This window comes from Vipera berus (genome assembly GCF_964194415.1).
Source record: "Vipera berus genome assembly, chromosome: 2".
Lineage (NCBI taxonomy): Eukaryota > Metazoa > Chordata > Lepidosauria > Squamata > Viperidae > Vipera > Vipera berus.
In genome coordinates this window covers 54666085-54690235 of record NC_138203.1, presented here as the reverse complement: position 1 = coordinate 54690235, position 24151 = coordinate 54666085, and the positions used below count along the sequence as shown (strand labels likewise).

The window sequence follows — 24151 nt, the reverse complement described above, 5'->3', positions numbered from 1 at the left end:
CCGTGTTTTCCCAAAAATAATACCTATCCTGAAAATAAGCCCTAGCTTGATTTTAACACATGCGCCCAATATAAGTGCTATCCCCAAAATAAGCCCCAGGGGTGAGGCTTACGTGTAAAAATCAAGCTAGGGTGGGGGTGGAGGGTAGAGCTGCCCCACCAGCTTACCTAAGGTCTGCTGCAGGCAGTCCTCCCACGCCCTGACACCTGTCACACCACTGAGTTCTTCTGAGACTGCATGGCTCATTACGCCTATCACACTGCTGCTGCCACTTGCAGCAGGAGGCCGCGTGACTTGTGCTGATTGCGCTGCTGACACTGCTCATGGCAGGAGGCAGTGAGGCTCATTGCGCCAATCGTGCAACTGCTGTAAGCGGCGACACCAGCATGATGCATCGCGTGACCTCCAGGTGTGAGCAGCAGCAGTGCGAGCAGCATGATGACCCTCACAACCTCCTGCTGCAAGTGGATACAGAAGAACTTGGGCAGCAGTGCGACAGGTGTCGGGGTGTGGGAGGCCTGGCTGTGGTGGTCCTAAGGTAGGACATAACCTGAAAATAAGGTGAAAATAAGATGCCTCTTTTGGAGGCAAATACTGTATAAGACCAGGTCTTATTTTGGGGAAAACACCATAGAAGTATAAAATCATGTAGGTACAGAAAGTGTGGACAGGTATATGTTTTTATCTGTCTCTCACATGTGAGAACTTGGGTCCTACTATTCAATTATAGTGGGGAGATTTAGGACTAGTACAAAGAAGTATTTCCTTATGAATAAACATTTACATTGTGGAATTATGATAATTGTAATGTATTGGGATTTTTACTTGTACTGATTCACGTGTCTGTTTGAATGCTGCTTAAAGGTTGCTCAATGGTGTGTCTGTGTAACGGTCAATGACTAAACCAGACTTGTTGTCTCCAAGAAGATCATTGGTTGATTTGGGGTGGGAATGGGTTCCTTTAAACCTATTGGCCGCCGCCTAGTGGCCAACCATATAAGTAGCTGCGCAGCAGCCACTGTTTCACTTCTATTCCTGTTTGCCTAAATAAAGCATGTTCCTGTTTGCAACCTTCCATCTCGCTTATTGCTTGCAAAGAACTGGCTACACAACAATAACGACTCCTACTTTAGAATTTAGAAATGACCAAATTCAGCGAAGACTGGGCTACCAATTGCAACTGGTCTCAGTGACTGTTTGCTAATTTTGAATGCCACTTCTTAGGGAGAAATAATGGAGGAGGTATTGTTTGTGAACTTCCTGAAAGCTTCTATATGGTTTCCATATGAAAGAGAAGGCTGGATTAGAAGGGTATTTAGCCTGATCCAGCATGGCTTTTCCTATGTTCTAAGTGAAGATTTGTCACCTCTCTTTGTTACTGAATGACGCATTCACATCTAACCTTACATATACTATCTGCATTATGTAAGACTTTGTTTTAAAGAATATACATCTACAAGATTCATATATGCAAAAGCCTGACATGTGACTTGGTGAATATGTAGTTAGAACAGTGAGGGGTCCTTGGTGCTCTCTGAGCTTGATTGTTTTCTTGCAGATGTTTCATTAACCAAAATAGGTAATCTAGCACTAGTGTTACCTAGTTTGGGTAATAAAACATCTGCAAGAAGACAATCAAGCTCAGAGAGCACCAAGGATTGTTCAACTCTGAGCTACAAATATTCTCCTTTCTTAGTTTGAACAGTCTTCCATTTTTTTTAAAAAAAAAAAGACAGAACAATCTTCTTTAGAAGATTTTACCTAATTGTTATATTTTCTCTTAAAATCCCAGCATGATGGATTTTTTTTTGTCCTTACCAACCTTAGAAACTAAGACATTTTTCTCTTAATATGCATATTGCTATCCCATTTTCATCTAAGCTCCTTTCCAGTCTGGAAACAGAAGGAGCAGAAACCATGATTATTATATAGTCTTCCCAGATGCTGCTGTATTTCTCTGGTTTTAAATCAAATGAGTGAAAATGGAATTTCAGCATTTGCAGCTTTTCAGTATTGGCAAGTCTGCTTAGGCTCTATAGGTTTGAACTCAATTTGCTGGCAAGCCCTTTGTTTCAGGCAGTACAATTAAGATTTAATTGGATCAGTTAAGCTAGCTATAAAACCAACTTTTCTGAGCCTGTAAAGGCAGAAGTAAATTGACAAAAAAGAGACTGATATAGACATATGAATGCAACCCAGATGACTGAATTCAGACATAACATTAAAGCATCATTAAGCTTCTAATCTTTTCCTTGTGGGCTTGTTGGAAAGAGAAGGGTGAGGGTGGTACATTTGACACTAAACCCTAGTTTAGGATTGCAGATGAACTGAATCAAAATAAAAAAAATGTGTATATAATCTCTGTAATGTTCCTTTTTTCAAAAGAAGAAACAATTGCAGGGATTAGACAAATGAGCATTCTCTTCACATTATGTTACAACATTTCTGTTATATGTCTATATGTACAAGATTTCCATCCAGAGATGTGATAGGAATCAATTACATAAATAATTTTTCAACAGCTTAGAGTTCCATAAAGAAATTTGGGACATTATACTATTAATTTTAAATCACTGTAATGTAGAAAGTGTTTTTGGACACTCACAAACAAAGTTAATGCTGGTTTTGGTTTAGACATCATGTTCCAACTGCTAGGCAACAGGCAGTATGTTCAAAGAGTTAAACAATCATGGGTACACATAGAGAAGAACCAATGTAAATCTCAATCAAGTTTTTAATTTCCATTTATTTTTGCTCAATTATAATGCAAGGAAAATAAGTAAAGATGTAGGCAATTTTAATCTCATAGCATTAGTATCATGAACCCTATCAGGTGAAGAAGAATCAACTGAATAAGCAAAGCTGTATTTCAGTAATAACAGTACATGTTTTGTGTTCAGAAAACTAATCCCAAATTGAGGGCACTTTCAGGTAAAATCCAAAGTGTACTTGAATCCTCAGAAACCTTCTCCCACAAACTCATAAACTTAAGCAAATGAAGTTTTTTTTTTAAAAAAAATGTTTATTTCTTATCTGTGCATTTTTTATTTATAGGACACATATAAAAAAAACTTTTCAGGGAATTTTATAATGAACAAAAAAGTACAGTATTGAAATTTTGACAGTAAGGAAAACTTTCATTTGGATGCAAATGCAAAGCATGATGAAAGTAATAACCCCAAACCAACCTTATCAAATATAAAATGGACTAAAAACAGTCAATGAAAAACAAGAATTAAAACCAGCAACATCTAAGACTGATTAATGTAGTTTAAACTGGTCATATCCCCAGGGAATGGGCAGCCTTTGGGAAACCATTCTCCAGGCTGCAGAAAGAGGATGAGATGAGAAAAGCAGCTCTCTGGGAGCCAAGCTCACAGAAGATGTGGCAGAGAGAGTATGAACCTCTGCAATTTCTTTTTATACATGCAAAATTAATTTACAAAGTAATGCATAGTTCATTATTGTGGTGTGTACTTTAATACAATATATCAGGGCTTTTCAACCAGTGGTACAGGTACCAGCTGTGGTACATTGGCACCTGGCAGGTGGTATGCGACCATCCTAGAAAAGCCGTAGTGGGGGAGGGGAATGAGCTGAACTGGTGGCAGCACCGCACAAGCCTGAGCGAGAGATGGCTGGAGCTGCAGGGCTGTCAGGGCTCAGCAGAAGCGCCAGGATCAGTGCCACTTTCCAGCTGATCGGCGCTTCTTCGGGGCTGTCAGGGCTTAGTGGAAGCACCAGGATCAGCGCCAGGCTCCAACTGGAGCTTGGTGCTGATCCTGGCACTTCTGCTGAGCCCAGAAGAAGTGCCAATCAGCTGGACTGTTGCAGCATCCCCAGGGTCTTGTGATTTACATTCAGATGCTTGGCAACTGAATCATATTTATGATGGTCACAGTGTCCCAGGATCATGTGAGGTGACCAAAACCTGCTGCAACCACCCAGCAGATGGGGGGGGAAATAAAAACCAAACACCCCACCCCCCATCCCTGCTTCCAATCCTCAACAAAAATGCTCACAACAATGCAAACCTCAGACAGGAGGAAGAGCGCCACTGGGCGGGTGGGCAGGCAGGTGTCTTGTTCGGCTGTGACTTGGGGGGCACTTTTTTCAGTGCCATTGTAACTTCAAACAGTCACTAAGCGAACTGTTGTATGTCAAGGACTACCTGTACTTCCTCACTTTTTTCCTTTTTATTTTTTTGGTCATCAAGTTTTTGACACCTTGCTAGGCGACTGGTGATACTCGGATGTTGCCATATCCTAAAAGTGGTACAATGGGTGAAAAGGTTGAAAAGCCCTGCAATATATAGTACTCATATACATTCTGAACACAGTCCATCCATTTGTTCAAAACAGTCTCCAAACTAGTTGCATTTTTTTGTGAAAACCTGTGTTCCTTATGACAAACGCAATAGTTATTCCCATGCAAGATTGTTATAAAGAGGCATTGAATACCTAGGGTTGGCCTCAAATATGTATGATGAAGAGACAGAAAATAAGAAAGATGGTGCTATAATGTATAAAGTGTATAAAGCAAACTGCAGTCCATTATTATTTTAATTATTTTTAAATTTTTGTCTACATTTGTAATTTAAAAATATACTTTGAATTTGAAAATTAAAAAATGAAATATTAAATATTTAATTGTTTTATACGAGGGCAATTTGGAAATAAACCTCCATTTGGTTATCAATGACAGACACTCACAGATACCAACCTTTTATTATAAACATTAGAAAACTACAACATTACATTGGCCTGATGGGATGGGGTTGGGTTTTATAAATCGGTCTTAACTTTTTAATCTGTACTAATTTATTACGGGCATTGCTGTTTAATTACTTTTTAATTTTTGTATCTTGTTTTTTATTATGTATTGCCCTGTTCACTGCCCTGAGTCCTTCGGGAGAAGGGTGGTATACAAATTAAATTAATAAATAAATAATAAATAAATTACTTTTTGACATAATCACCATTCAAATTGAGGCACTTGTCATATTGTCTTACAAGGTTTGAAATTCCTTAGCAGTAGTTGCTCGGTGCCAAATCTGGGCTATAGGGCGGGTGATCAAAAACATCCCAACTGCTTCAAAATTTCTTAGGTCCATTTAGCAGTGTGCGGGTGAGCATTATCGTGAACCAACACCACACTGGAAGTCAGCATGCCCAGACGCTTGTTATGAATGGCTCATCTGAGTTTTCATAATGTTTCACAGTAGATTTCTGAATTGATGGTGGAACCACGCTCCATGAACTTCACTAGCAGTACTCCTTTGTCATCTTCACATTTGGCGGGATTTTCTATGGCACCACTTCTGGTGTGGTGTTGGTTCACAATAATGCTTGCCTACACACTGCTAGACACACCCAAGAACTCTTGAAGCAGTTCCATTTGGGTGTTTTTGATTACACCCCTCCCCATAGCCCAGATTTGGTGTTAAGTGAATACTACTAAGGAAGTTCAAACCTTGTAAGACATTATGACAAGTGCCTCCATTTGAATGGCAATTATGTCAAAAAGTAATGTAATATTGTAGTTCTCTAACGTGTATAAAAAAAGTTCAGTATCTGCGAGGGTCTGTCATAAATAACCAAACGAAGGTTTATTTCCAAATTGCCCTCGTACAAACAACACCACTGTCTACAATATTTACCTTGATCAATCCTAATGTGATCAATCCTAATGTGCTTTATAATATAAAAGATTACTAAAATAATAGATTCTCTCTTACCCTAGAAAAAAAGCCTAGAAGAAATTAGTACCAGCTCATAACAAATAATCTTATTATGTTATGCAAGTTATGAGAATTAATCAAAATACTATAAGAGTTGATAATTTTTTGATAACTGATAACTTGATAACTTGTGACCTTTTGTTTGGTTCTAATAAAGGCATTGTCTAATGGTTGGTAGGTATGTAAGTAGACAGGCAGGCAGGCTGACAGACAGGAATTCATTTAGAATTTCAAAAAAAGTCATACTAGTTTTTAAAGATAAATGAAATTACTTTATCCAGAAATCATGATTTTATACAAGGAGTGTGCCTTGTTTCAGATAAGAAAAAGTAACGGACATGATCCTGTTCATTTTTGGAACAATCAAAATATGCAGATTACTCAGTAGCATCAAGCTTTCTGACAAATGTAAATACCATGGAAAACAAGAAAGTTCATCTCTGAGTCTGAATTAAATGCCAGATATCAGGTGTTATTTTAGTTACAAAAGTGTTACAAAATGGAATTTGCAATTTCCATCAATTCGCACATACCCAAAATGATGATGTTGAGCTACGCTAATTATTAACCACCACTGAGCAGACAGTACCTATTTTACATTTCTTTATTTCCCCTTCGTCATTTAACCATTAGTTGAAGGGGTCCACATATTTCTTTTTCCTTCTTTTTCTGAAAGAAGCCCCCCTGTAAAGTCATAACTATTCAAGAATATAGGTATTCTTGAATGAGAGGGCCAATGATTGCCCAACTCTTCCTTTCTGCTGTGCAAACAGCTATGCATGTGTGGCTCGATGTATGAATTGCTTCTGACACAGCGTCAGTTTTTCAAATGAGCCTGCACCTACATCTAGCCATTTCCTCCTCATAACTTAACACTACGGTAATTCAATGTTTTGAGGGGTTGCAAAAAAAATCATTCTAAAACAATAGCTTACACAAAGCACAGTCTTTGGTTAATTGCAGCTGCCATCCAAATGCCATAAATCAGCTTCATCTCCCAGTCTGTTTCTGGGTTCAGTTCAAAGTTCTGGTATTAAATTGAACAGTTTCAAAAAAAAAAACAGAGCTCAGATTCTGGAAATCTGTGGTCTCTTCCCAGACTTTCAATCTTCTGACATATTAAAATACCCATATTCATGAATGATTTTAGAGCAGTAGGGTTATGGGTGCTTTGTCTTTTGCTCTTCTCCACTGTTTTTTAAAAATATAATTACTGCTTTGTAATAAATGTCATGAGCAGTTTTGTACTTTTTTAAAAAGAGAAAAACAATAAATATTTTAAATATATAAAAATAAACATTGCTGCTAGAGCCAATAACTTGCCCATATAAAGATTTTTCTCAGTATAGTTTTCAGAAGCCATAGGAGAACAGGGGAAGGTGATAATCAGTACGTACAAACAAATCCTTGTTCCCCCTTCTCACATAATCTTTCCTGTACACTTAAAGATACTTTTTTTAAAACAAACAAACAAACTGTGGTTGTTAGGCATATGGAGAAACATCTATCGAAGAAGACATTGTTGATAAAGAAACTGTTTTCTTCTCAGCCTTACAACAGAAACACTTCACTTTTACTATTACTTTGTAGTTAATCAACATGAGGAAATAAGGGCTGACAGCTGAATATCCTGAAGATAGAACCGTCAGGACAGGTGGCGCAAAGTATTTAAATTTAAAATTCTTCAGGCACCTAATTAGGATAAAATTAGAAATCCAAAGTGAAATAATAACTGGTATTAACAACAGAAGAAATTTACATGCTCTGAGAACCTCAGTTTCACTAGCATCACGCCCAACCCATATGCATCCATCTGTTGCTTTCTTATATCCGCAAAGAAGGTGCATTATTCGGAATCCCACAAGCAGCATGGTTAGAAGAGGAAGAAGATCGATAGCCACTAGAAATAATCTTCCATAGAAAAACTCCACTTGATAATTTTTGTATTCAGTCTTACATTTAGTATAGATGAAACTGCCCGTTGATTCATTTTTTGTATACCCTTCATCTTTTTTTCCTGTGTAAAGTGAAAATGGGCAACAAAAAGCAAAACCGGCAACCCAAAGTATACCAACTATGAACAAGTGACACTTCCAACACTCTGTCGTTGTAGCTTCAGTTGGAGGATGCACCACTCGACACAATTTAAAAGTGTAGAACACAATAAGGTATAATGTGAACCATATGGCAAGAGAAGTAGTAAAATTCGTGAAGAAAGCAAGAAGTTTGCACCTATCTGAATCCAGTGCGATGCCAGATGCATAAACAATCTTCAAGACATTCACCACCAAATTATAGAGAAGATGGATAAGTGCAAGGTTGACTATAAGTATTAATGGGATTCGTGATTTATCATTGATGCATCTCTTTGTGAAATAAACCAGCAATGGATTTCCAATCACGCTACATGCAATTAAAATAGCGCAGACAACAATCTCCAGTGTGCTAATGCAGGAGTCCATGTTTTCCATTTAGTAAGTCTGTCCAGAATTTTTCTGATCTTTATCACTTTTGAGCTTTAAAAAGCCTGGTAAAATTTCTTATCAAATTCATTTTTCCCCCCTCTTTGGTGAATTTTCAAAATGCATACAGTGCCAAGGAACTTCATCTACAATAGTCAGTCTCTTCGCAGAATGCAAAAATGAAAAACAAAACCAAGCCAATGTTTTTTAAGTGAATGTACTTAAGTGACCTTTCATCATCGTCACATGTGTGGTACTATCATTATGTACGCTCACAAGGGTATCCTTTAATGAAAGGTTACAGGAATATAAGAAACAACTTGGAAGCCTGCTTGTCTAAAAATACTTCAGCCACACAAGTCTTTACTGAACAACACACCCTATAACTGAGAAGAAAGAAAATAAATGGAAAGATTGGGGTCAAGGGAACACAAAAGGATGTGGTTTGCTGGCTGCCTGGAATATTAAACAGTAGTACACTATTCTATATTTTCTTTCACTTCCATCCTTCTTCCACTTGTAGTGATAAAATACGAAGGCCTGGGACTTCTAGAAGATGTACAGACTAGGGAGCAAAGAGGTAGACGTAATATTTATTCTTTTCCCGTGGATGTTATCAATGAAGTTTTCTTTCTTGCAGACTGCGATTCACATTTCCTTGCAGGTTCATCTATATTGCTCTAGAGTAGGGACAGGCATAATGTTGATCAAAGGGTTTTAATTAGAGGTCCATAAACCTCTATTTCCCCCCCCCACTGGGTAATAGAAGTAGCAAAATAATTTATGGCCTCTAAACTAAAAATGTTTCACTTCAATAAATTTCACTATCTTTAATTATTGTATCCTTAAAAAAGGGGTGTTGCCTTGTTTTAATGGATTACTAAAGAAACTCATATATCTATATTTTTTAATTGTATTTGAGCATAATTGCTTTCCTCTGAAATATAAGCTATATGTATGTATTTTATTTTATGCATTTAAATACTTTTTCTGAGATGGTACCTACAGCTTAAATGCATAAAATAAAATACATAGCACTTAATTATGGACTTCAGATTTAATCAAAGTCAAAATATACATTATCTTATATTTTTCTGAAAATCACAGTGTAATGATCATAGTATCGATTCCAATGGAATGTCAACGTTACCCTTTTCCAAATTGTTGCCTTCCAAATATATTGGGACTGTTATTTGATAACCCATGATTACAACATTTAAACCAGTCTAATAATTACAGACTCCTCTTGGCAAATTATTTGATACTCTAATATTAAATAATAAAGCTAAATATTTGCACAATATTTTCTCAGAGGAATTTTCAATATTGAGGAAAGTTTTGTTCAATATAGTAAGAATCTTAAAAGGTCAACTGTGAGTTTTGACAATGATTATCTGTGCACTATTTTAAAATCTTCGATTCAGTTTAAAAGCAGTAATAAATCTTTATCAAAAGATAACAATGTGATGACAGTTAATTGATAACTTTAATAATATTGTTTGTTTTATATAGAGAACTAGGTATATTTATCTATGCATTCGACTAGCTGAAGTGAATTAGATGTACTCAGAGTTAATATATAGCTCTAAAAATTGTGTTCTTTGTAGCAGGTAAAGGCAAGGGGCATTAAAAAATAGACCGCATTCTTCTCAACTTTCCCAATATTCCAAGTTGTGTCTGGGATGGATTTTTAGGAGAGAAGACTAGAAACAACTCCCTTTCTCTATAAAAATAAAAGCTTGAAGCAATCACCCCAAGCCTTTTTATTATTCCCCGCAGATTGCTTTTTTATGTGCAAAATGTTGTGTATTTACTAATTGTTATTACATTAAGTTAAACAGAAGTTACAGAGCTGAGGTAAAACCGCGGCAGCTTTTGACAGCTGTCAAAAGCTGCCGGGCGAAACCGCGCAAGCGCCAACCATTGACAGCTCAACACGCGCTACAGATGACAGCTCCGAGCTGTCAAAACCAAACGAACCCGATTGGCGGCGACCACGGCGCGGGAGCAGACTCACCCCGGATTGGTCGATCCGCCGGCAGCTGTCAGTATAAATAGATGTCATGTTCCCTTGTTCTTTGCCTGGTTCAGAATAAAAAGTTAAACTGTTAACTAGCTGTCTCGCCTGCTTCTTAGTTAAAGCACTGGCGACGAGGGTGGGATGCTGCTTGCTTAGCTGAAGTCACTACCTAAGGGGAGAAGAGATTTTTTCCCTTAGCTGAGCTGGTCACTTGCTGAAGTCACTGGAAGTCAAACTTCCATTCAACGCAAGCAGCGGCACCTCAATTACAGACAGCATGACGAACCACGGCCACATTCGAGAATTCGATACCCGCCACCCAGAAGGCTGGGAATCGCATCTGGGCCAGGTAGAAGGGTACCTGGTAGTTAAGAAGATCACAGATGACCGGGCCAAGGCGGCCGCCCTCCTCTGGCTCAGCGGCCCTGCTGTTTATGATGCCGCTGTGGGGATCTTCACCCCGGAGCCGGTCGCCACCATCTCCTATGCAGACCTCACTGAGGGGCTGAGTAAATACTTCATGCCCCTCAAGTCAGAACTCTACTGGAGAGTGAACTTCGCTCGGAAACTCCAGCTTCCTGACGAGCCAGCAAATGACTTCATAACCAGGGTCAGGCATGCCGCACGTCGGTGCCGGTTCCCGGATTTGGAAGACCGAATCCGGGACCAGATTGTCATAGGGCTCAAGGACGAACGGCTGAGGAAGAAGCTGATCGCCAAGCCTGAAATGACAATGACCGATGTGGCTAGAGAAGTCATCGCATACGAAGACTGCCACGGAGACGACCGACGGGTACCGGACAGCGGACCACGGGGGTCCGTGCACCAGGAAGACGGCAGGTTCAGCGGTTCTGAGGACGACGACGGCCCCACAGATATAGACGCGGTGCAACGGCGGTTCGAGAAACTGAGGATGCAACGCAACTACAGGGGGGGCCCTGCCAACAATCAGAGGGGGGCCAACTTCCCGACTAACAGGGCGAAGTGTGCCAGCTGCGGGGGAAGCCACCCTAGGGCAACGTGCCGGTTCCGCAGTGCCAAATGCCACGGGTGCGGGAAGACAGGCCACCTCAAAGCAGTGTGCCGCAGCCGGAGCCGGGAAAACCTGCACGACCTGGAGGTGACAGCCGAAGGTATGGCCCCATATACACTCAGAGCTAGGCACAGCCCCAGAACCCCAGTGTCCAATGTAAGGGGGAGGGCGGAGAAACATACAGTCCACAGCATTCTTAAGCCCAAAATCAAGGTGGACGTACGGATTCAGGGAATTCCCTGTGAGATGGAGGTGGACTCTGGGTCCTCCGTCTCACTAATTTCATGGCAAACGTACAGGGACATTTGTAACCGAAGTAGGAAAGGGCCCGCCCTTAGACCCACCAAACTCCGCCTAGCCGACTTCCAGAAAACGCCCATTAAACTCCGGGGAAAAGCTTCCGTCCCCGTAGAGTTCAAAAAATTTAAAGGATCCCTTCCTATTTTGGTGACCCAAGAAAACAGAATAAGCCTGCTAGGATTAGACTGGTTCGAGGCACTAGGAATAGCGTTGACAGGTGTCAACGCCATTCAGCTGTCAAAATTGGAATCCGTCTGCCGACAATTCGCGGACGTTTTTGACAGCTCACTAGGGAAATACACGGGACCGCCCGTATCACTTAAACTGAACCCAAATGTGGTGCCTGTCAGAATCAAGGCCAGAAGGGTTCCCTTCGCCTTGAGGGAAAAAATAGAAGCGGAGCTTGACAGATTAACAAACTTAGGGGTCCTCGAACCGGTAGAAGGGGCCGAGTGGGAGACTCCCATAGTGACCCCAGTTAAACCAAACGGCCAAATTAGATTATGTGCCGATTATAAAGCGACCCTCAACCTCGCTTTAAACGCACATGCCTACCCGGTCCCGGCTGTCAAAGACATCCTCGCGGCCATTAAGTCAGGCGCCATATTTGCCAAGTTAGACTTGGCGCAGGCGTATTTACAGTTGCCTGTCACCCCTGACACCGCTTTGGCTCAAACAATAGTCACCCACAAGGGAGCATTCAAAATTAACCGCCTTCAATTTGGCATCTCTGCAGCCCCGGGAATCTTCCAGGAAATCATGGAGAAAACACTTAAGGGAATTCCCGGGGTCTGCCCATATTTTGACGACGTCCTAATTGCAGGGGAATCAGAAAATGACCTGGCTGGCAAACTAACCAAGGTACTCCTAAGGTTCAGGAAGGCCGGTCTCAAATTAAAAAGAGACAAATGCTCCATCGGGGTGCCCTCAACAGAGTTCTTAGGGTTTAAAATAGACGCTAAGGGAATTCACCCCACGGACACAAAAATTAAAGCTATCAAAGCAGCACCGACCCCCAAAAACAAACAAGAACTTCAGGCTTTCTTAGGGTTAGTCAACTTTTACCACACCTTCCTACCGCATAAAGCCTCCATTGCAGAACCCTTACATAGATTATTAGACAAGGGCAAACCCTGGACGTGGACCCCTGAGCATGATAAAAGTTTTAACCTCCTAAAAAACTTACTCTCCAGCAACGCAACGATAGCCCTGTTTAACGATCAGCTGCCCGTATGTCTCGCCTGCGATGCCTCCCCGTACGGCATCGGAGCGGTCCTAAGCCATTTAACTAAAGAAGGAATACAGACCCCTGTAGCGTTCTATTCGAGAACGCTGTCAAAACCTGAGCGGAATTACGCTCAAATCGATAAAGAGGCTCTAGCTATAGTAGCCAGCGTAAAAAAATTTCATGATTACCTGTATGGCCGACCATTTACTATTTATACTGATCATAAGCCCCTGTTAGGACTCTTTACAGTAAACAGGCTAACACCACAAATATTGTCTCCCCGCATCCTAAGATGGTCTACATTTCTATCAGCCTATTCATACAAACTAGAATACAGACCAGGGAAAACCATGGGCCATGCAGACGGCCTGAGCAGACTGCCGCAACCAATTGTGGACCCAGACCCAGCACCAGCTGGAAGAATACTGGCTATCTCAGAGCTGCCAGAATGCCCCTTATCTGTCAAAGATATCTCCGCAGCTACCACGGCAGACAAAATCCTAGGCAGAGTCCTAGGCTATGTCACAACGGGCTGGCAATATTCACCCCGGGAACCACAATTCCAACCTTACTTCTTAAAACAAAAAGAATTATCCACCCATCAGGGATGTCTCTTATGGGGCAGCAGAGTAATCATCCCTGACAAACACAGACTTAAAGTACTAGAGAGCCTCCACGAAGGGCACCCGGGCACCGTCAAAATGAAGGCTCTGGCCAGGAGCTATGTTTGGTGGCCGGGTATAGACAAACACATTGAGGCACACGTAGCTGGCTGCTATTCCTGCCAGCTAGTTAGAGCAGCCCAGCCACAGGCGTCCATACATAGATGGGAAACGACAAAGTCACCTTGGTCTCGCATTCATATAGATTATGCAGGTCCGTTCCAGGGACAATCATTCCTAATTGTCGTAGACAGCTTTTCAAAATGGCTAGAAGTGGCGCCAGTAGCCAATACAACTTCCTCGGCCACTATACAAGTTTTAAGGGGATTATTCGCCACACATGGCCTCCCTGATGTTATAGTTTCCGATAACGGGCCCCAATTTACCTCCTACGAATTCCAGAGTTTCACAACGGCGAACTCTATTAGGCACACCACCTCGGCTCCCTTTCACCCATCGTCGAACGGCTTGGCAGAGGTGATGGTAAAATCAACCAAGGAGGCACTACGCAAGATCATCTCCGGCAACTGGCACCAAAGACTGGCACAATTTCTTCTCTCCCAACACACCACGCCTTGCACAACTACCGGAAAGTCCCCAGCAGAGCTTCGCTGGGGCAAAAGATTGACCACCAGACTGGACCGTCTCCACCCAGACAGATCCCCTCCAGACCCAGAACTGCCCCTCCATCATAGAACTCTCAACACTGGGCAAGCTGTCTGGGCTAGAAACTATGGGGGAGGGAACAAATGGACACAAGGGGTGGTCATCGAACAAACAGGCCCCTTGTCATACATCATTGACATTGGACAAAATATACATATCCGCAGACACATAGACCAATTACGCCAACGCAGTCCTCAAAATATAGGGGGAAGGGGTGACGACGAAATACCAACAGAAGCACCGGCGCAAAGACTGGCACGACAAGACTCCCCTGATCGGAACATACCATTTCAACACCCCACTCCAATCAACGCAGATCCAGCAGAGCCAAACCCCCCACCCCCGGAGCCAACCCAAGAAGCGCCAAGAGAACCAGAACATACTACCGAGGCTACCCCCCGGCGCTCCGAGAGATTAAGGAAACCTCCCACATACCTGAAAGACTATGAATGGGGAAAACCAAAAAAGAAACAGTTGGGGTAAAATCAACTCAATCAGAGGGAGGGGGAAGGGGTGTTGTGTATTTACTAATTGTTATTACATTAAGTTAAACAGAAGTTACAGAGCTGAGGTAAAACCGCGGCAGCTTTTGACAGCTGTCAAAAGCTGCCGGGCGAAACCGCGCAAGCGCCAACCATTGACAGCTCAACACGCGCTACAGATGACAGCTCCGAGCTGTCAAAACCAAACGAACCCGATTGGCGGCGACCACGGCGCGGGAGCAGACTCACCCCGGATTGGTCGATCCGCCGGCAGCTGTCAGTATAAATAGATGTCATGTTCCCTTGTTCTTTGCCTGGTTCAGAATAAAAAGTTAAACTGTTAACTAGCTGTCTCGCCTGCTTCTTAGTTAAAGCACAAAAACATATTGTAGATGATTCTTCGAGGGACAAAATATTTAAGGCTCCATGACTGTGGACCTTGTGAACAGAGGGTGGTGATTTTTCCCTCTGTACCCTATGAAGTACTCTGAGGATACAAAGTTTCTTAAGATGGAAAAAGGCAGATATAATATGATTTTAGGATTAAATTTTCAAATGAAGTAATTTTGTGCCTATATATGTTTGTGAACTCAATCAATTAATCTATAATGAATTATTGTCTTTGCCAGATTGACAATACAGAATTATTGTCCCATGCCTATTGTCCTTTGCTTCACATGGTGCCTGCATTTGTCAATGACAGAGACAAATGCGTATATTCCCTGAATATGTCTTAAAATATTGGATCCATTAAAGCCAATAGGAAATATATATTGCAGTTTTGGATGAAGTCTTGCTGTTTCCAGTAAGAACATATTGTCTGCTTTTTAATTAGAGAGGCCTTCATATAATTATATATTACAGGTGAAGCATTCTTTCTCCTCTTTTATATATAAATAAAATTGTTCTAAAAAAGGCTCAAAACTGGGAAAAGACCTTCAATTAGGTAAAGTACAGCTGAGCAGCAATCTAGATTTGAAAAGGAAAAGGTGATTTGGAGCAGACACCGTGCATACATGTTCCCTCTGTTGGTATCTCCTTAAATCAAAGCATAGGAAAAAGCCACTTCTTTAATAATTGCTGATGATGCAACGTGAGGTGCCTTTACATATTCCAAATCACCTTCTGGAATTCTGATTGCTGCACAGCCCTCATATACTGTAAATAAATTGCTCTTATCCAATCAACACCAATATGAAAAGGCAATAAATAAACTTATTCCAGTTAGAGTACCTAAACATATAATTCAACTTTTCCCACCTTGATACTCTCTAGTTGCACTGGAAAAATAGCTACGTTGGGAATTCTCAGAATAATAATCTCAGTGTATTTAAAGGTACTACTTGGGGAAGTTTGGTATAGCTTAATATTTTATTTTGACCTTTAATGTCATCAGCTTTTTGAACAAATCTTAATTTGAAGCAGGAAAAATTATAAAAGCTATATAGAAGGAAATATAATTTGTCCCCCTCTTATATATTTATTTATTGACTTGGAAAGGGACTGAAAATAAAGAGCTTGCTTCTGTACTGTAAAGCCCTCTGGAATATTGTGCACATTTTAAAAAGGACATAATATATAATTCAGTGTAATCTGCAGGTAGATACTCCCACCAGAAGAGGATGAGGAATAAATTATATGCGTTAAGTAGCATGAAAAATGGAAAGATTTTCATTTCAAAATTTAAAACTCACCTGAAATTATGCACAATTATGCAAATTCAGTAACAATTGACACAGGTTCCCAGATACTTGAATATTAAATATATTCAAAGCCTTGAGGAATGGTTTGTTGTACTGAATTCAACAATAAGATCTAGATGGTTCGACTATTATGGCATTAAGTTGCTAAATTGAGATATAAAGACCTTGCACAAATATCTACTTTCAGGTTACTTGGGGTGGGGGACGGGAATAAATATTCCTTCTGAAGATTTAAAAAAGGCCTCTGTGAAGCAGTGACAATTTTTTTCTTCAGCATTCAAAAAAAATAGCCCTTTGTTTTGGCATATCATATCAAGACAGCTTGTTTGTTACTCCTATTAAACCAGATCCATATAGTTCCATGGGAAGTTCATTTTGGATCTCTTTAGGAGTCCCAGATGGAAGAACCTGTGGATGTACAGCCAGGTAGGCAGGCTGTCCTAACTGGCTACCAGTTTCAGTCTCATGTGAAGTCAGGCAAGATGGTTGACAGTGATAATCTGAAATGCTGAAATCTAATGTTAACTGGTGAGACCTTAATGTTGGGTGTGGCTATACATACCACAATTTTTTAAAGCAGGGAAGTATGATTCTGCTAAGTATCAATCAATTAGTTCACTGAATAGAATTAGGAAGCTTTATGCTTGAACAACTAAAATAGATATTACAAGAATGGATGGAGAAGGGAGAATGAGCAAGTGAGTTTTAAATATCTTGCTGTACTGTTTTAGAGATCAAGATCACTGACGTCACACCTAGATGCATGTCCGTGGCAGAGGCTGGCATTCTATGACCTATGAGTTGGATGTGGCCCATCGTCTGAAGTCATCCAGCCCACAATCCCCAAAATACATCTAACCTGCAAGAGGAGAGAACAACCATTCATTAGGCTGTTATGAGCAGTGCCTCCTTGGGCAGCCATTATAATGATGGCTTTAGCAGCTGTCTCAGTGAAGGTGGAGCAACAAATCCCTACCCAACGCTGGTGTATGTTGTGAGGTAGAGAAGGAAATTGTGGTAACATGGTCTCTGGTCCCTATGCAGAAGAAGGTTGCTGATTCCAGGTCAAGATGCTTAAAAAGCTCTTGATTGTTTCCAAAATCCTTCCATTCAACGGCATAAAAATACATTTTTAAGCTCTAAAACTATTTGTTGCTAGGCCTTTTAGCTCAGTTTCTTTATGTTTCTCAGTTGGGTTATAAGTTATAAATCATGGACAAACAGGACAAATTAAATTTATAAGAGCAGCATTTCAAGCACCTAAATGAGTATCAGCCCTGAGACTAGAAACTGGTCCTTTCAAGAGCATGATTTTTAATATTTAATTACTAGTTAAAATGCCATTATTCCCCGATAGGGTTACTTCCTTTTACTGTATCCTGTTGGACCAATTTCAGTTCTCATACAGCATTTTCAAGAAATGTTTATAAAAGTCTCATTATGTGCCTTCATTTAGATGTTCTGCAATTTTTAGAATTTATCTAGGCCAGTAAAATCATCAGAGAAAGGCTTTTAAGCATGACAGTTTGATCTCAAAGCACACTAGAGATTCAACAGGAAGCCCAATATGGCAACCGGTTAGTTGGGTTATGTCACTTACTTCCAACAAAGATTATTCTCTGGGGCCAAGTTTGACATCCTACCCTGTGCAGGGGATTAATAAAGTTCCTACAGTAAAACCTGCTAAATCTGCCCCTGCAGCTTTACTGCAGTTGAATCCACCCTTCATATATTATCATATTTTTCCTTTTATAATGAAAGCTGAAGAAACCAAATTTTTCCTTTATTATTTCATACCAGGTTGGTCTATTTAATTTAATGCTATTTTCCTTTTATCAGGAAGAAAAATAATTTTTTGGTCCATATAACGTTGCATGGCATTTGTCAATATTTTCAAGGAAATGATCTTGAATATATATATATATATATATATATATATATATATATATATATATATATATATATATATATATATATATATATATATATATATATATATATATATATATATATATATATATATATATATATATATATATATATATATATATATATATATATATATATATGTGTGTGTGTGTGTGTGTGTGTGTGTGTGTGTGTGTGTCTGTGTGTCTGTGTGTGTGTCTGTGTGTGTGTGTGTGTGTGTCTGTGTGTGTGTGTATACATATATACATTTGGACGCTTGCTATCTCCAATTCAGAGGTAACATGTAATCAACTTTCTCCAAAGGCAAAGTAACATTTAAATAACAAAAATCTAAATGTTACACACATATATACAGGTAAAGTTTCCCCCACAAATGCGTGCTAGTCGTTTCCGACTCTAGGGGGCGGTGCTCATCTCTGTTTCAAAGCCGAAGAGCCAGCACTTGTCTGAGGACATCTCCGTGGTCATGTGGCCGGCATGACTAGACGCCAGAGGTGCACGGAACGCTGTTACCTTCCCACCGTAGTGGTCCCTATTTTTCTACTTGCATTTTTACGTGCTTTCGAACTGCTAGGTTGGCAGAAGCTGGGATGAGTAACAGGCGCTCACTCTGTTACATGGCACTCGGGATTTGACCCGCCAAACTGCTGACCATCTGATCGACAAGCTCAGTGTCCTAACCCACTGAGCCACCGCGTCCCTACACACACACACACACACACACAGACACACATAGACACACATAGACACACACACAGACACACACAGACACAGACACATGTATATGTATATGTATATGTATATGTATATGTATATGTATATGTATATGTATATGTATATGTATATGTATATGTATATGTATATGTATATGTATATGTATATGTATATGTATGTATATGTATATGTGTATGTGTATGTACAGTATATATATGTATACGTGGTGGCTCAGTGGGTTAGGACGCTGAGCTTGTCGATCAGAAGATCGGCAGTTTGGCGGGTCGAATCCCAAGTGCCGCATAACAGAGTGAGCGCCTGTTACTCGTCCCAGCTTCTGCCAACCTAGCAGTTTGAAAGCACGTAAAAATGCAAGTAGAAAAATAGGGACCACTATGGTGGGAAGGTAACAGCATTCCATGCGCCTTTGGCATCTAGTCATGCCGGCCACATGACCACAGAAACGTCCTTGGACAAGCGCTGGCTCTTCAGCTTTGAAACGGAGATGAGCACCGGCCCCTAGAGTTGGAAACCACTAGCAGGCATGTGCAGGGAACCTTTACCTTTATATATATTGGTGTAACATTTAGATTTTTGTTATTTAAATGTTATTTTGCCTTTGGAGAAAGTTGATTTTATTGAAATAAATTGATTATCCTTGCATTTATTTAAAATATGCAGGTTTTTTCCCTAGCATTTCCTTATGGAGTGCATAATTAGCTGTGGAATAACTTACTGCAAAGTGTGTTAATAACTGCTATCCTCCTGAGTTTGAAAAAAAAGGTTGTGTACATGTTACCTCTGAATTGGAGATACCAAGCCTCCAAATATGAGCTGCAATGGGGTGCTTTTGAAAGCACACCAGAGATATATGGTGGGCCACTGTGAAAACCAAAATGCTGGCCTTGTTCTGATGGCTTGTGGCTATGTTTTTATATTCTGTTTTCTATGCTATTTTTTCTACTGAAGCTTATAACATATAAATCTGCTAGTAGAATTTATTTCAAAAGTGTTGCTTTATTTAAACATATTCATATTTCTCAGGCTTAGACCGTTCAAATTTATCCATGTGCCCACTTTTCAAGAAATGTATTTGTTTTCACCAAATTTGGGCAATTAGTGAAGTATCTATTTTTTTTCCTACTTTTCTCTAACTTCAAGTGCTTTTCAGTATAAAGCTACTATTTGGCAACAAATTAAATGAAAATGGTACATTTAAAAAGCCAAATCTTTCCAACCATCATTGAAGAAAATTTTGATCTGGACAATAAGGTTAAGCTGCATTTTTTTTAAGAATCTGCTATGCTCTTTTTGTGTCAAAATCCTTGAACAAATTAGAAAACTACATTGTCTTAAAAGTCTACTTGTTTCAATTTTAAATTTGCATTCCTTTTATTCATGCTTTATAGAAAACATTTCAAAAACAAAACTGAGAAAGGTAGGGGGGGGTTGTACAGCCCTTTACTAGAAAGATGGTCTATTAACAGTATTATGGTATAAATTCACATATCCAAACAAAGTGACAATCTGACATATCAAGACACTGCTTTGACAGTAATAAGCTAGATAAGGGATTGTAATATAGTCTCGGGAGCATTGATTATTTCTACCTGCTAGAACTTCTGTTGCACATTTTTCCTCCGTCTAAATGAAGTAAAATAACATTGTTTCTATTAGATGTCATCTACATAGTCTGGCTTTTCTCTCCTTGACTGAGCATCCTTGTAGCACCAGCTTTTCTTTTTCCCTTTCATTTTTCCTCTTCTTGTTAACACAGTGTGCCAAGAAAAACAAATGTTACAGGATAAATTATGTGCTCAGTCATCTTACATAAAATTTAAATGGGAGAGTTAAATGCATTTTCAACGCCCATACATGAATTAGAAGCAACACTTTTTTCTAAGAAAAACAAAAGACTAGCAGCTGGGCCACTGAGTAAAACAATGTGATTGATTTCAGTGGAGGGGTGAATTCTGGGACTGAGATTACCTTATCACTTATCATGTTTATTCAGAAGTCTCCCTAAGTTCAAAAGTTCACAGCTGCCTATAGAGAGACCTGGTACGTTTGAAGCAAGCCAGAATAAAGGTATTGTTTAAGACTGGCATACAACAGCTATCAAAATGTATTGCACAAATCATAACTGATCACTCTCCTTTATAGTCTGGAGGTCACTGAGAATGACACAGATAATCAGAGACTTCCGGTAATGTCTGCTCTTTGAGCACCACATTTTAACATTCATCCAGAGAGAAGTTATATGGGGGCCCTACAGTTTGCTGGCTGTCCAGAATATAAGGATAACTTCTTCCTGTGTAGTTTTTTTATACACAAGGGACTTTCCCTTTATGGACTAAGCAGATCAGCTTCTCTCTACAGATTTACATGACTGTGCAAGCTAAAGCCCACAAGGTTCTATTTTTTAAAATAGTTGCATCATCATACTGCAATAACCAAATTGAATCCAGCCAATTTCATTAAAAAGACATTATGGGAAAAATCAGAACATTAAATGTATTTTTTAATAAATGGATGTAAACAATGCACATCAAGTGTATTTCAAATGTATCATCATAGATTTCAGAGTTTGTAAATTTCAAAATATTCACTGTAATAGCCCACAAACAGGGTTGGAAAAGCACTGCTAGATCACGTTCCATGAAAACTAAAGTTGGAGAGAAATAAGCTTATCTCCTCCACTTGTACTAGACTTTCTTTTTGGGTTTCACATGACCAAATCCTCATAAGGAAATACACACATACAGAGTATATGAAAGCAAACAAATCAATATTAAAAGCTGCAGTAGAAAAACAACTTGGCAGAATAAAAGCTATCCCACAAAGGGCTAAGTAAAGCAAGTGTACCTTTAGACCAGGTGTCTTCAAACGCGCCCCTTTTATGACTTGTGGACTTCAACTCCCAGAATTCCTCAGCCAGCATGAAGTCCACAAGTGATAAAAGGGCCACGTTTGAAGAACCCTGCTTTAGACTCTATAAAATCAGCCAAGGAAGAGGGCTGGGCAGATCTTTAAGTTCCTCAATCCCTACAGTTCTTCAGTGGAAGGAGATATTTAAGAGCAACAGAATCAAAAGAGTACAAGCCAAATTCCAGACACTGGTCAGAGACAAATCATGAATGAAAGAGTCATGAGTCAATGCAAAAAACAGGAGTCAGGAACTTCTGAAAGAGTGGTTAGGAAACCAATTGAAATTTGTCCTCTGGCAAAAGGTCAGCCTTTAAAAACTACTCTTTGTTGATAATGATGGTGGTTCAGAGAATATAAGTAAAATCTATTAATGATCCCCAAAGGGAACATGGACTATGACAGGTATTATTAGACATCTTGGCAGGATAAAGTAAAGCTATTGAAACAAAGAATAAGTTTATATGCAAAAGGAATGACTAATCTGATATTGCCTGCAGAGCAATAATAAAAATGCTTTGGTAGATTACATTAAATCACAGATTTTGATTTGCTAAGGAAATCAGAATCTGTGATATCAATTTTGTGAATATATTCCTGAGGGCAAACAGAAGTACTCAGTGTATAGAAAAAAAAATATTGTGTGAGCTAACTATGAATGAGGAATTGATAAAACCAAACCAACCTACAGGTTTTATATCTGCTGCATTAATTCAGGGAATATATTCAACAAGAAGTATATGAGAGAGAGAGAGAGAATTGCATGTTTATTTATCTGCAAGTATTTCTTGAAAAGTGCTATTATTATTTTTTTTGCTTGTATGTTGTGATTGCTCTGGCTTATCACTGATTCAAGAACTCCTGTTATGGTTTGTTCTGAATTTTCTGACTGAACAGGCAGACCAGAAAGACTTAGCAGCCTCACTAGGTATCAGTTGGGGCATCATTAAGATAATGAGAGGCCATATTCTAGCATAGCACCTGGCCTGAGAACATACTGTAGCTATATAAAAGGCAATCAGCACAGCTCCATGATAGGAGAGAGTTGCAGCCTCCAGGCTCTTTTCTTTCTAGTGAAAACAACTCTGCACCTGCATATCCTGTTATTCTTGCTCTTTGCCCCGCACTCAGGCCCTGGGCTTGATACTGAGATCAACTCAGGAAATTCTTTGGTGCTAAAACCCAGGATGGTTAAGAATAAAGTTTGTGTGTCCATGTCTGCCTTTCTCCTGCTAAGTGATCACTGATGTTTTAAGTTTCAAGGCAAGTCTCGTGTTTTCCAGCTAATTAACCCCAGTTGCTCTCAGTAAGTTTACTACATGGTAATAAAGCTTTTTACACTAATATTGGTTTGTTTTCTGTTTTGCATCAGCTGGCACAAGTCTAAAACATTATGTTCCCCCTCCAGGCCATGTATCCTCCTTCTAAACCATGGTGTCTGAAATAATTCAATGGGTCGTTGGTGCTGATTGAACTGCACAAATTCTCTTCTATTGAAATGATTCAGTGGGTTTCAAGAACTAAATGATCCAATGTAGAAGTGGTTTCAAGAGTCATCTGGCCAGAATACTCTATCTGGGGTTCTTCAAAGCATATTCAGTTTAGAGAATTTATTTCCAGAAATCATTCAACTGCTCTCACAGTGCCAGAGTCTAGAGAAGAGTCATCATACTTCAGATGGGAGACTGAATTCTGCGGTCTCTGACTGCAAATGCAACACAGCCCAATGATTTTGCAGCTCACCTGTAATTTTCTAATAGGAAAGCTTGCTAAAAATAGAAATAACTTACCTAGCAGGTTGTTGACATGAAGCATATTACTTACCTGACAAATATGCAATTATAAACTACCATCTTATTTTGTCTGACTATGCACTTAATACCCCATGATTGGTTCTTGCCAGTATATTGGTTAGGCTAAAAAAGTATTAAAAAAAGAAAAAAAAAACAAAAACCCTAGCCCAATCACAAATCACAAAGCAATAGCCCAAGCACAGTGCTTAGAACAGCTGGAATTTTCAAAGCAAAACTATTCAAAATAGTTTTTTTTCAATTTCAAAACAAAGCTTTTAAAACATGCCTTTTGTTTTATGCTTTGAATATATGAAATGGTAACACTGAGGTTGAAAAAAATTACATTTCCCTAGTATTGATAAGAGATCATCTATGAAGCACTGCAATTAACCCATACATTATAAATTACAGGTTCATTGCATTGTTACCAAAGAACTAGTCTAGCTGATTTAGCAATCTTATAATGCATAACCTCAGCATGTGTTTTCTCATGA

At 39.6% G+C, this 24151-nt stretch overlaps 2 protein-coding genes across 2 annotated transcripts in view; both read right to left on the bottom strand.

Annotated features, from left to right (window-relative positions):
* The window catches only part of SNCAIP (synuclein alpha interacting protein), a 127403-nt gene that overhangs the window by 67618 nt on the left and 35634 nt on the right, over positions 1 to 24151 (bottom strand). The window lies entirely within an intron of this gene.
* On the bottom strand, positions 7225 to 8202 carry LOC308662723 (uncharacterized protein; the record flags this gene model as incomplete). The annotated part of the gene is made up of 1 exon (XM_081318865.1): positions 7225 to 8202. The coding sequence occupies one exon, from the start codon at positions 8200 to 8202 to the stop codon at positions 7225 to 7227; it is 978 nt and encodes a 325-aa protein (XP_081174991.1).